This window comes from Protopterus annectens, chromosome 16.part0, assembly GCF_019279795.1.
Source record: "Protopterus annectens isolate FY-2018-M chromosome 16.part0, PAN1.0, whole genome shotgun sequence".
Classification (NCBI taxonomy): domain Eukaryota; kingdom Metazoa; phylum Chordata; order Ceratodontiformes; family Protopteridae; genus Protopterus; species Protopterus annectens.
Genome location: NC_056750.1, coordinates 175,345,619 through 175,360,377, shown reverse-complemented (window position 1 = coordinate 175,360,377; position 14,759 = coordinate 175,345,619). Strand labels below are relative to the sequence as shown.

At 39.1% G+C, this 14,759-nt stretch overlaps 1 protein-coding gene across 1 annotated transcript in view; it reads left to right on the top strand.

Annotated features, from left to right (window-relative positions):
* LMLN2 (leishmanolysin like peptidase 2) overlaps positions 1–14,759 on the top strand; it is a 457,833-nt gene that overhangs the window by 120,283 nt on the left and 322,791 nt on the right. Inside the window, exons 7-8 of the mRNA XM_044058759.1 lie at positions 4,056–4,140; positions 11,456–11,601. Of these exons, the coding sequence (XP_043914694.1) occupies positions 4,056–4,140; positions 11,456–11,601 (231 nt within the window). The remainder of the gene's footprint in view (positions 1–4,055; positions 4,141–11,455; positions 11,602–14,759) is intronic.

Here is a 14,759-nt window from a genome sequence, read left to right as displayed (position 1 = left end):
CATTGCATGAAAGTTCTCTAGAGAGTGATTGATAAATGGATACACAGAGTAGCAGAATGCAAGATGGAAGATGAGCAGTTTGGATTCAGATCAGGATGCAGCACAACTGACCCAGTGTTTGCATTGAGACAGATACTTGAGAAGAAGCTTGAGATAAGGAGAGAATCCAACTGGGCATTCCTAGACTTGGAGAAAGCATATGACAAGGTCCCAAGAAAGCTGATCTGGGCAGTACTGCGGTGGTTTGATGTCCCAGAAACATTTGTAGAATTAGTGCAGGCTATGTACAAGGACCCAATGACTCAAGTACGAACAGTGTTCAGCCTCACAGAGGGGTTCACAGTGGGAGTGGGTGTACATCAGGGTTCAGCTCTGAGCCCACTACTGTTCATACTGATGATGGACTACATTAGCAAACAGGTTGGAGGGGCAGGATCAACAAAGCTTCTGTATGCAGATGATGTGGCAGTGCAGGCAGACTCTGATCTAGAACTTCAGCAAAGGATAGGAGACTGGATTGCAAATCTGAAGACACATAGGATGAAACTATGCACAGATAAGACGATGGTAATAGCAACAAATTGGGGAAATCAGAAGAAGAAGATGAGAATAGAGATATAAAGGAAGATAGTGGAACAGGTAAACAGCTTCAAGTATCTGGGAAGGGTAGTTGTGGAGAAGGGTAGTCTGAAAGAAGAGGTCAAAGCTAGAATCAGAGGGGCTACAGCCAACTGGCATAGAGTATCAGGTGTAGTCTATGACAAGAGAATGCCAAAAAAGCTGAAAAGTAAGGTGTACAAAGATAGTGGTGCAACCAGTACTACTGTATGGTACAGAAACCTGGGCAGAACAGTTGAAGAAGCTAGAGGTGATGGAAATGAAGTGTCTGAGAAAGGTGGTAGGATGCACACTGTGGGACAGGTGAAGAAATGAGGACATAAGAGCAGAAGTTAAATTATCTTCAATTGCAGAAGAGATCAAAGAGAACAGATTACGATTATTTGGGCACTTTTGTAGAAAAGCAGAAGACAATCTGGTGAGCAGATATGGGACAGACAGGAAGAAGGTAAGAGGAAGCGAGGACATCCAGCAAAGAGGTGGATGGATTGTGTGAAAGAAGATCTGAGACAGTGAGGCATGAGTGTTGAAGAAGGCAGAAGTGTGGCACTGAATCAAGAGAGTTGGCGACAGTTAACACGATACCCCAACCCCATGTAGAACAATGGGGAAAAAGGGGGGCTGATGATGATGATGGTTCTGTGTTTTCATGTTCTTTCATTATTTATTATTAAATATATTTAAACTTTTAATTCTAGCTGGTCCTTTAGAGAATTTTTTAAACTAAGAGAGTACTTATATCTATTTGGTGACTCTGTGGCCACTCCTAAAAGCCTTACTGCATTGGTCAAACACTATCATTTATATTAATATTCATTTCACTCAGTATAATTCGGTATCCTTGTAAGAGCCTTAGAGTAGATGGCTTTGGAGTGTCTGTTGGCAGTAACTACCTTACAGTCAGGGCAGAAGGGGCATAGCTAGTAAATCTGTGCCAGCTTTTCCCAGATGTGTGTGTGCGCGGGTGTATTTGTGTGTGTGTGTGTGTGTGTGTGTGTGTGTGTGTGTGTGTGTGTGTGTGTGTGTGTGTGTGTGTGTGTGCCTACGAGATCAAATCTCCAAGAGTGGGTGTGTGTTAGCTGCTTGGAGCAGGTATACAAAGCACTGGTTTCACAAAGAGAGTGATGGCAGATTTGCCTTGGACACTTGGCTGAGGACTCACCTCTACAGCTGTGCCGTAGAGGATTCTCACCGGGCCCTGGAGAGAGAGAGAAATCCAGACCCCAGACTTAGTGTTTTCCCTGTGTGCTCTTAAGGGAAATTCTGTTTGATGCAGAGAGCTGCATCTGGAAATACAATGTGCATCTATTTTTGTTCCAAGTGACCATCCCACTACAGTGTTAGTGGTGAGGATTCAGGCTCCTTGATTACTGGCCCAAAGAGAAGATGTCACAGGTACAGCCAGGTGGGGGGGGGTGTTACAAGAAGAGCTGCATGGTTTGATGCTTGGAGAAGACTTTTTCCATATTGCTCAGCTAGAGACAGTGAACAGAAAGGTAGCAGGTGCCTAGCCAAGCTTACATCAGCAGTTACATGGATGGATAATGCTGACTGCAGCCACTGCTAAACTATAGGACAACTGCTCTACTGTCCCCAAGAACAGCAGTCATAAAAGTTACTAAATAACTGTCGGCCACAAGGAACAACACATTCTCTTCCTTCTTTTTTCATATATTGACCAAGTATCTCTTTTCAACCATGACAAAGTAATTCACACGTGAAATTTTAGCAATTTTGTCTCTCCACACACTGACATACACACACACACATAGGATTGCAATACAAATTAGTTGAATAGTTACTTGCTTAACAAGTTTTGCGTGGATATTAAAAAAGAGTGACTGCACAACTGATTTAATATATATTTGCATGAATACAGTATGGCTGAATGTTAGTTTTATATAGTGTAGATAAGTAGGGATGTGCAGGAAAATGAATGCTTGACAGAAAAGATTGTGGTTGTGAAAATGTGCAAGATAACATTATAGCAATGAGTATTTGCTTGTGTGTTGTGTGTGTTCTGTGTCCTTTTGTCTGATGTAGTGCTTCTGTTAGGAAAATGGTTGGGTTAGAGGCAGGGGATGACTAGGGTGTAAGCAAGGTGGTGCAGGAGGGCAAAGCTGGCACAAATACTTTTTATGACAATAACTCTTAATTCTCCTACAGTTCACTTACCAGTACAGTATATAATTCAGTGCCACCTTAAGAGAGATATATACCCTTTCTTCTCTTCCATTCTTAGGCTTAAAACGTAAAAACAAGCAAAATAGAATAGGTAGTTATACATTTATACAAGTAAGTACAAGGCCATTTGACTTTTTAACTCATCGTGAAAACTAAACGTTTGTGGTAATGGTACCTATTAACAAAGACCCACCTGAACAATCAAAAGTAGATGGTTTAGAATTTTATAAACAGCAAAACATAAATAAGATTCAGTAACTAAGCATAAAAAGTACACAGTCACAAACCAAAATAGCTTAGTTCTGTTCTTTATTAAATCTTGGACTCCCTCCAGTTTGCCTTCTTGGTCAGTAACCAATACTGGCTTTTTTATTCAGATGGCAATAAATAAAATAAACCAGCGAAAGACACAAGTAACCAGTGTAAGCATTTCATATACAAATGCACTGACTACCTAAAGCATTGTCTTAATCTGGTATCCCTCTCACATACTGTTACTGATGTAGCACAAAACAGAGCTGCATGTCATCTTGTAGGTATCACTACCCAGGAATGGCAAAGTCCATCAAATCAGCAATAATCTCCATGATATGGTCAGACATAATATTTTTGTAAGCTAGTAAAACTAATTTTAGCTTAGAAAAAATAAGTTAGAAGGTGTATTTTAACCATAAAAAGTTTTGAAAATGCATGCAAACAGTCGGAGGTACATATGATGACCAGACTGGGGCAAAACTGGGCTCTCTGTATTACTCAGCCCCATAGCAGGGACACTGCCTGCTATGCAAAGAATTACATGAATGCTAGGAGTGGAGTGGAGTGTGTGTGTGTGTGTGTGTGTGTGTGTGTGTGTGTGTGTGTGTGTGTGTGTGTGTGTGTGTGTGTGTGTGTGTACTGTGCCTAACACAGTACAAGCTTTATTCATATGTCATGCATTTAAATCTACTGTCCAGCAAAGCAAGGTCACCAGGAGCCTTATCAGAAATCTGTACAGATTTATATACCCCTTAGCAAGATCAGTTGAACTGGTAACTATGTCACTTAACTTGCATTTCCTAAACAAAGCAAGTTACTTATTGTAGCTATTGCTAACCTGAGTACAGAACCAAATGTAAAAAGAAGATACAAGGAAAAGACTTGAGAAGATGTCAGTCACCCACTGTCTCAAAGTCAGAAAAAGTTTTGATGATGGTGAGCGATGAAAACAGAAAGGGTCCCCACTCCAGTTAACTTATCACTTTGCTTTCTTTCAGACAGTAGTACATGAGTTGTTTCATGCACTGGGCTTCTCTCGGGACCTTTTTGAGAAGTGGAAAGATTGTTCCTCTGCTCCATCAGGTAATTCATTTCTAAAAGTTCTGAAGTTGTATTGACTAATTGCATATGATGACGTTTCAAGACTGCATTCCCACAATGGATTACTTTTAGCTAGAAGCTTCATTCATCTAAAAAAAAACACAGACGCACATACACAAACACACAGATACATACATGCACATACACATACACTTTATCTCATTCCTTGTAGATGAAGACACATCCTGCCAAGTTGAGCTTGCCAATGTTGAACTTCCAGATCACATTTATCCATAGCAAATCACTGCTGGTACACTTTTTAAGTGTGTTAGCAAAGATACCTTTGTTTTAGGGATTTTATTTGTGTTTGTGCTTCCATGGAGGTATATTTACATTTGGGGTCATAAAGCATTTCATTTTAGTTTTTTCCTCCAGACTGAGTTTGAAAAGTTACAAAAAGTTACAAGAGTTTCAGTTTGTTAGGTCTTTATCTTGAAAATCAATTCCCAGTGGCACTGCATATATCTTTATATATCTGTATCTACCTATCTATATATCTAGAGAGAGAGAGTGAGTGTGTGTGTGTGTGTGTGTGTGTGTGTGTGTGTGTGTGTGTGTGTGTGTGTGTGTGTGTGTGTAAGTACATCAGTCTAAAGTGTTAGCTTCTGTAACTTTATGATTGTGACAAAACGTGTTTTGAACTGTTGAATGTTGTGAGTAAACCGCAGACCAGCCTGGGTTTCCATTGTTTAACATGCACTCAAGAATTCTTTGTATTTGTACTTATGTAATATTTTAATTGATGTAAAAGTACAGGTTTTGCTGGCATATAAGGACTATTTGTCACAGGAAATCTGTACATTTTACTATCTGTTGGATAAGTTAGTCATTATAGTCAACTTATTAGTACCTACAGTACCTTTTTTGGCATAATCCAGTAGCCCCATTTTGAAATACCACATTGTTCAGAGCTAGCATCTTTATCTGAGTATCATATCACTTAATAATAGGCACCATGTAGAAGGGCAGGGTATGAGGGAAGAAAGCCATGCTGAGATCTTTTGCCTGAGATGGTCTGTAATACAGATATTAGTTGGTCTTTTTCACATTATTCATATTTTTAATTGGGTTTCTTATCACTGTGTGAGACAGACATGTGTGCATCACTGTTCTTAATTCCTTGTAACCTCCACATCTACAGAGGAGGAATGAGGTTCAAAAGAAGCAAGACTTGAATGAGCTATGTAATGTTTGAAAATAGTTGGGTAGCTTATAAGTGATGTATAATGCTTGCAACTGGGAGTTTGTCAGTATGGTTTGTGATGTAAAATGCTTGCAACTAGGCTTATGTTGGTGTGGTTTGTTTTCATTTACATAATTGTATGATTGCATATGTTGTAAGTGATGGCTTAGTAAAGATGTTTCTTGTTTAAGAAACGGAGGCAGGAATTTAATAATTTATGTAATGCTGCTTAGGTTATATGATATACAGCAATATATGTGAAGCATAAAGTTTGTTAATGTTACTTTGTTAATACAGTTTTATTACTTTTGTATAAATGTAAATCTGCCTTTGTCACAAGTGACAATTCAATAAAGGTGTTAAAAAAAGAGATATCCTATTAACAGTCTCTCCTGTTGCCCAAAATACAATTCTTTTGTCCCAATTCCTGAATTGCAGGGACAGATGTGTGTTCTCTCACTGCAGAAGTGATTTGAAAATCCCACATCTCTTTCATGTCAGATCTCAAGGAAAGTGTGTGTGTGTGTGTGTGTGTGTGTGTGTGTGTGTGCATACACACATTCATGTGTAGTATCTTACAAACCTCTTCGAAATGGGTGTCTCCAAATGTTGATGCCTACGGATATTGTGTGCTAATTTGATGGAAATGATTCTGGACAAGTAACTGCTCCTTATTCTTAGGAATATTCCTGATTTTCTCTCAGAAATTTCTTCTATCCCTCCTAAAACAAAGTTGTTGTTAAGTCAAGAAATAATAGTGGAAATGACAGTTGCTATGATTATATATTTCTTTTAGTTCAAGAAAATGCATGTTAATTCATGTCAATGTCCAAAGTTAATAGTAAAAGTGTTTAAAAATGTCCCTAATTTGGGGCTTTTTTCCTTATTATTTTTGAGTTTGTCCCAAATTCTACAGTTACGAGTTTGAGAGCTATAGACAGATGTCCATGATTTTCAAGGTCTTTGTCCATAATTATTGCATCTAGATTTTAAGTGGTTTAATTCCCTCATTTCCATGTTGCATTGTCATAAGTGTTATTGCACAAAAATGATGCTGCCACTTCATGTCATGCTAACAAGACCCAGTTGCAGTAGTGGCTAAGCTAATGAAACCAGTTAGGCATACTGTCTCTGAAACACAATGCACTGCCCATACATGGAGGTACTAGTTATACATGTCACGGTGAACAGGAAGCATGTGACCACTGAGCTCATCCATATGGCATGCACATGCCCACAATGCCATGCTGCAGCTCTGCAGTCATATCATAATGCAAGAATCCAATCATACCACCATGCCATGATGCCACAGTGTGTGACAAGTAATTGAGAAACATGCAACTGTGCACATGTAGATACCATTTTACTCTTCATTTGAGCCTGATGAAGTGGCCGTGGCTACTTCAGATAGTGGAGAATGTGGGGCTTCAATTTGGTGTGAGGGGACAGGAGTATGATTCTTTTTTTCCTGCACAGGAATTTCAGATGAGGGCTTGCTAGGGCCTTTATGATGGCTCAGTGAGTAAAGTGGATGCCTACCATGGTTTGAATGGAATGGTGAGTGATGGCACTGTCATCAACTTTTCTGGAGAGGCAGACATTTAGGAGAGGGAGTCTGAAGAATACTGAAAGCATTTCCTAAGTACTGCTGTCTTCTACTATCTTAACCACTCTGCATGTATACTTATGACTGCATGCTTTGTTTTCAAGCAGCAGAGAAGCAGCAGCATAACATATTTGGGTGCCATAGAAGGTGGCAGCATCCTCTTTCAGCAGTGCTGAGTACATAACATCTTTATCAGTCCACTGTTTATGCAGATCTGGTTATGGAGGAGAAGGAGGTAATGCCATGGTCTCCTTGGTCTGGCTGAGTGACTATCTCTTGAAATTCTTCACCAGGGGTCAGAAGTGACTACCAGCTCTGCCTTTCAGCACTGGCATGATCCTTCCCATGCTGGAGATAACCCTGAGGGCTCACTGGTACTCTCTGTGTCGGCTTATCAGGAGAAGAGTGAAGGCTTCTCTTCTCATGGTTGACCAGAGAAGTTCCAAGTAGTCTCCTAGCATTAGTTGTAGAGGCTGGTGGCTGCATGGGTACAATGGCAACCAAATGATGGAGTGCATTCTACCATGAGTAGTAGAGTCATGTAATTGGCAGGTCCTAACTATTAGACCCTCAGGCAGCAATTGGCCCATAACATCAGTCACTAAGGTAAGTGATGCTTGGGCCTTTTACCCTCTAAAAGGGCCTAGCATCCACTCATGTAGGACCCCACTCTATCCCCATCCTGGTGCATCCCTCATATTTCTAATCTTGTGTTTGTTATCCAGTCCTCTCTACTACAGTTTATGTGTGTCCATCCACTGTCCTCCACAGCATTTGTGTTTATACCACCCTTGTCTGTGCCTGTGCTCTGTGTCTGTCTCTTGTCTGTCTGTCCCTTCAACCTGCTCTTCTCCCTTCATCTCATCCATAGCTATCCCTCACTACCTTACCATCAGCCCTCCTTTTTTTAATCTGTACTAAAGGGGCTATTTCTCAAAAAAAAAAAAAAAACTTTTTCCCCCTCCTTATTCATCTAGGTTTTCCTCTGTATGCTATTCTTCCATTTCCTATTTTCCTATCCACCTCATGTCTTGACCATCTGTTTGATAAAGAGGATTGCCACTTTACTATGTACACCAGTATTGATGTATCTGCTGGCCATCATGTTGGCCTTCTTCTGCTTAATGGGAGTGACATGCAGTTATGCAGTTCTGTACTGCATGCCAATGTGCAACACTTGGCCATGTTTTACTGCTTTGCCCATTATCACTGTGATTGTCTTTACTTATATAGTCACTTGCTCAGAATGATGGCACTGCTCAAAGCCTAATATATGTCTGACTAGCCATGCATGTGGCACCCTCCTTGAAAATTAACACACTGCACACCTGCACAGTAACTGTCTATGAATTCTGGCCAAGGCATATGCAGAACTTAAGCAATGCACACTTATTTATTGTAAACAGCTGGAAAGCCAGTTATGCAATGACCCCCCCCCCCATAAATATTCAAAAAACGTGCATGCTGATTGGCCAGCATGCCCATTGTAAATCCCACAATATACCAATGGAAAAAGGTCCGGTCGTCCGAAATTTTTTCCGTTGGTATAAGGTGTCTAAAACTTTTTTTTAATAAAAAAAAACGGAGCAATGGAGACTTTCTTTTCTCCATAACTTCCGTTTCAAAGCATTGATGTACTGAGTATGCATGGGAACGCAAGTCCCATATGCATGCGCAGTACATCAACATAAGGAAGCAGTATACCACCACCAGCAGAAAAACAGTAATGTGCCGCTATACAAAGACATTATTTAAGAAAAGTACATTTTTTTTCTTAAATAATGTCATTGCATAATAGCAATAACTGACTCCGTGGTTGTGGTATATTGAAGATTTACCCACGGTTTGCTTTAAACCACACCAACCGTGGGTACATCTTCAATATACCACACCATATCATCAGTTATTGCTTAATTAAGACATGATACAAGTCCCAAACATTATGATAACACTAGCTACCTGCTATATTCTAAAGTACATAAAATATGGAATAGGCTAATATCTTAAGTTATATACAGTGAAGATGTTATTACAACTACATCTAAGGTGGTTTGTTTAAAGTTTTTACTCCAGCTGATATGATGTGTTCATAGAATAAAAACAATAAAAATGAAGAGAAGGACAAGTGAAAGTACAGAAACATAATGAACTGAAAACGGAAAAATAAACAGAACCCTGATAAAGGCTTTTAAGTATTTTTGTAACTATACACACTCTCATTCAGAATTACAGGACACAAGGCTGAATAGTTCTTGAGCATCAGCACAGAAGTTTGTGTGTGTATAGTGGCCAGATATATGAACCATTTTGTCATCTATATTCAGTTTTATTCTGTGCATTGACTAATCAGATGCCTTCAGTGTCTTAACCAACTGATAAAATATATTAACTTCCACAGTGTTCCTATTGTGGTTGGTGTGCAACAATCTGTGAGGTCTAATAAGCTAATGATACAACTTTGACGATGAGTATGTTAGCTGTCCTACAGGAAAGGTAGTGGCAGTTATGCAAGTATTTGCCCATTGCAAGTCTAGGCTGTGCCATTATTAGTGGCCTTAAAATTTCAGGGACTCTGTTTACAGTGTGGAGACAGCATAACCCTTCCTATGTTACAGAATAAGAAGCAGATTATCCCTAAGCATTATTAATACAAAGTGTGAAGTGTCTGCTGATAGGTTTAGACAATCAGTTTTATTGTAAATAAAAAACTGCTTCTTTCAAAAGGTAAGGATGACTGAGGTATCAGAGCAGACAGAGCCTCAACTATATGAACTAAAGTATGTTTTCAGTAAGTTCCCTACTACTAACCTTCTTCACTTTTTTTATCAAGAAGTATGGACTTAGTCAGTCAGATACTGCAGAGTTCAAATGCCACAGACGCGGGTTTGACCAGGCTTGCAATGACTTGCTTGACTCTGCCAAACTTGAGTCACTATTCCTTGAGTATAATAGTCTGAGGTGGCAGTTGTTTGAAGTGGCATCACAGTGTTTACATGGATGTGTTTTGTAATTGCTCTAATCTTACAGTCTCCTGGAGAAAGAATAAGACAGGTGTTACACTGCCTTTCACTAACCATTCTTTGAGACTAAAGAATAAGAATTGTAAAAGTAAGAGGAATGTGAGGGGGGGGTGAAGTCCCCCATAGAAGGATACACAGGATTGCTCCCTACAAAAACACTTTTTGCAAGTCTCATTGCTCATAATATGGCAATTTTGAATATATATCTTACAGGAATGTGTGTATTTGAGTTGTCATTTATGAAAATTTTGCAGAAGAACTTTTAAGATACAAGGTCAGATGTGGTGAGGATACATAGTGGATCCATTTGTCCAAAATCTAAAAAACTAAGGGCCCTGGGGTGTGTCAGTACAGCTGACAGCCTGGCATCCTTTCCTCATTTGGAGTGTTTGGGACTGCCCACTGCTTGATTACTACTGACCGAAGGCTAAATGGTTAGACCTAGTCAGATAGAAGTAACTAGGAAGGTATGCACAGATGTTTACTCAGTGACGTGAAGAAGCAAATATCCACCATAGTATCCCCATTTCAATTATGGCCATGTTAGACCATCTAATAAATGCATTGTTCCATTCGCAGTATTAAAGCTCAAGCTTCCTAGTACCCAGCTCTGCCATATTTCCTCACCAGCTGAAGAGCAGGTGATCAGAACGGAGCAATGCCCACACTGTGGAAAAAGATACCTGCCTTACTTTAACATGTGGCTTGCACAGTTACGGAAAACAGAAGTGTCCAAATGATAGACCCTGTTGGATAACAGTCAGGACAGAAGAGCAGTTAGAAAGGATTGCATCCTATCTGACTATACCCTGTCTTGTTGTCCAAGCCACTTTCAAACCACCTAATGGCATAGTAATCAAATCCTTGCTTAAAAAATAAGAACATTTTGTGATAAACTGTGATTGAGATGTTAGAAAACCCATAAAACTGCAGAACAAGAGTACCAGTATCATACCCACAGCTGTCTTGGTTCTTACAAATGAAGACAGATATAACTGCAGTAGACTAAAGTGTGTGAAACTACAGAATTCAGAAAATAAGTTACCACAAGGACAGGGACAAATGTTAGTAAATGCTAGTTAGTGTCCTGTGCTGTTTGTATTTTACAACATAATCTGAGGCCAAGGAGGTATGCAATGAAATAAGAATTCAAAGCTATTAGAGCAAAATGTCAGAAGGATTTAAAATGTTTTTGATGTTTAAGGAAACAAGCATTTCATACTTCAGTGTTAAAGGTTTAACTAAGAGTGTGTCTGTGTGTGTGTGTGTGTGTGTGTGTGTGTGTGTGTGTGTGTGTGTGTGTGTGTGTGTGTGTGTGTGTGTGTGTGTGTGTGTGTGTGTGTGTGTGTGTGTGTGTGTGTGTATATATATATATATATATATATATATATATATACTGTATATATTAAGATATATTCCTTACTCACATATGCCCTCCCATGAGTTCTCCTGCTCTAACTTTCCTTCCTTCATGTTATTTGTATCTAGTCGGTGTGAACTGCTCCTCTCGAGTCAGAGTGACTAACACAGATGAGACAAACACGGTGAAGATCTACACACAGAATGTGATTCAGAAGATGAAGGAACACCTGGCTTCCAGCTCTGATGAATTAGGAGGTCCCCTGGAGAACTGGGTAAGGGGTTAGTACAAATGTTACGTATACAGCATAACTAGGTATCATAATTGCATATCACTACTGTATACAGTGCCAGACTTACAAAAATATTTTGTTCTTCTCTTGGTTATTATGTATGACAAATGCTGGGAAACTGAAGGTGTAGTGCACCCATTTTGTATGTGGCTATTATGTTTTTTAAAGCATTATGAAAAAGTTTGGTTAAAAGAATAAACATGAAACATAAATTATATTTCAGTGCACTTCTCACATAACTGAGTGATATGTAAATTCAAACAGAAATATAAGATATTAATTATGATTGATTACAGTTATAATAAGAATAATTGAAATAACACAAATCTTATCTAAATCTAAAGTGAAGTGTCTGTAATATATACTGGGTGTGTCAAGTCAGACAAGCAAATTTTAGTCACAATTATATACTCACACTTCTTGTATTGCATGAAGTGCCATGATTATGCTCCAAAAATGGCAAAAATACAAGCTTATTAAGAAAGCAATAATGGGGTGTGTGTTACTGCAGAAATAATGCACATCCAGGGGTGTTCTGATGCACAGTACCTCACACATCTGGCCTCTATACCCCTGGAAGGGCATTATTTTCACAATAACATGTACCCTGGAGACCAGTAAAGAGCTGTTTAGTAAGGGTAAGTATGGTGGCAGTTTGCTTCTTTATATGCATGCAAGCACACATACAGGCAAAACACATACACACTTTTCTTTCTTCTGCCTTCATCTTTTTTTAATTACTTTGTCTCTTAGTTTTGCACTCACTAAACAGCGTAGCACTGTTTACCGAGCATAAAGACATGTCGACTGTTAGCTTTTTTACTGTCCAAGTTTACAGCAGCTTAATGTGCTGCCGTGAAGTGGCAGACTCATTATTCAGGGGACATTATCTGTACATTAACATCCTACTGGAGAACATTCATTCTCCAATCAGGGGGGCAATGCACAGGTCGCCCATTCTCTAAGCATCCCTAAGCACTGTTAAGATCAGTTCTCACACTAGAGATTGGAAGCAGACTGCAAAGATCAGTGACAGAAGGTAAAATAGATTTGAAAGCTGCTAAATACTTAATTCTGCCACCCCTTTTGTTTAAAACAGCTGTTAAACAAGCTGATCGTTCTTCAGAGAGACACTCCATTTCTGCCTGCTTTCTGTTTGATAGCACTAAAATGTTTTACAAGCTTTCAAAGGCTTTGAAAGCTGGTAAAATACTTCATGTTATTACACCTTTTTCATTGTGTGCAGGCGCACTCGCGCATGTGTGACTGGTAGAACATGAAGCAGATAAAGTTACATGTACTGCAAAGAATTATGATGGGGGGTCTTACCAGTCATAAGCCTTTATTTTTTACATGCATGCTGTGATTCACCTCTCAAGCTTCGCTCTCAAGGTGAATTTTTTGGCATCCTTGTTGCAAACACATAGTAAGTCGGTTATGATCAGAGACATAAACATAATCCTCTATATATCATAGGGTAGTATCAATAATAAAGACATTTTAGGCCAAAACTTGTATTTATTAGGTAGTTTTAGATCTCAGTGTGACAGCATTAATTTAATTTTCATAAACAACAGTGGTTATATCCAAAAAGCCAGTGAAAGGAGGCATAATATATTTTTCCAGTTTTTGGTTACTGTTTGCAGTGCAGTAGCTAAGAGACAGCAATGAAGTGTTAATGGATCCTTATTTATATACAAAGGAGTTGGAGCACTCAGTAGGACTAGCTCTGAGATTGCGAAATGCGTAGTGTGATGTGGAAGTCTCATCTCAGAAGGTTTCTGTATTATGCTTAGCCATTCCAGTTCATAGACCACTCTACCACTGAGGGTTTCACCCTGCAGGAACCCCAACATGGAGAATGGTCTCACAGGCAAAGCCACATATTAATGTAGCAGTTTGAGGAAGTGGCTAATGCTGGGAGGGAAAAAATGAATGCTGTCAAAGACAGCAGTCACCATTTACTCCAATACAAGTACTCACGGTACAGCTAAACACAGCACTGGCGTGAGGGTGTTGTCAATGTGTGTGTGTGTGTGTGTGTGTGTGTGTGTGTGTGTGTGTGTGTGTGTGTGTGTGTGTGTGTGTGTGTGTGTGTGCAGACATGTGGTTACATATCAGTTGGGGCATAAATGAGGCTATATGAGGGCGTGTGTGTGTGCCTTCATGTCCGCACTAAGTGGGCTAGATAAGAGATGCTTTGTCTGTATGTTTTGTGAGTGTGGCAGCATGCCTGAAGGTGTCTGTGTGGGGGCTGTTTGTGGATGAGTGTATGTGTGTATTGGTATGATAATGCCTGGGAGTATATGTTCTTATGCAAGTGTGTGTTTGTGTGTGTGTGTGTGTGTGTGTGTGTGTGTGTGTGTGTGTGTGTGTGTGTGTGTGTAGTTGGGTGCCTTTGCTAATACTATTCATGGTCTGCCATTGAGAACACTAGTAAATCAGGTCTGAAAGTGCAGTGTTCAGTTCAGAGACATGGTAATGAGACTTTAATGTGGATCTTCCTGTTTCATCCGCACCATCTTACTGAATCAGAATTTCTCTCTGTCATGCTGCTTGACTAAAATGAATTGGACAATTAATGCGGCTGGACAGAAATTCTTTGAATTTTAGGACAGGTGTTACAGTGAAATTTATCTGACCACAGTGCTTGAGCAAATTATTTATATTTTATAAACACTTTATTAAATTCACCCAATTAAATAATGACATAAATTTTGTCCAAAATTCTGTTGACGATTACAGTCATTAACATGTGTTGTCAACTAGCTTTGAGCTCTAATTTGCATCTCCAACAATAGTTATTATTTAGAATGTAATACAAGGTTATATAAATTCCTAAAACAAAGTAATGTTTTGGGTGATGATTTACACCTGATGTTTTTGACTTTAATAGCACCAGCTTTTATGTGCACATACCTTGTGTCTTGCTTTAGAAACATTAACTATCACACTTAATATCCTTGTGTATGTATTTAGAATATTTTGACTTTAATAACACATACTATCATATATACACACCTTGTTGTGCTGTAAAAAACACCTGTCTCACATATGTACCCCATGTATTTAATTGTAGTATTTTGACTTTAATAACACATGCGATCAAACATACACACCTTATATATTGCTTAAGAGCA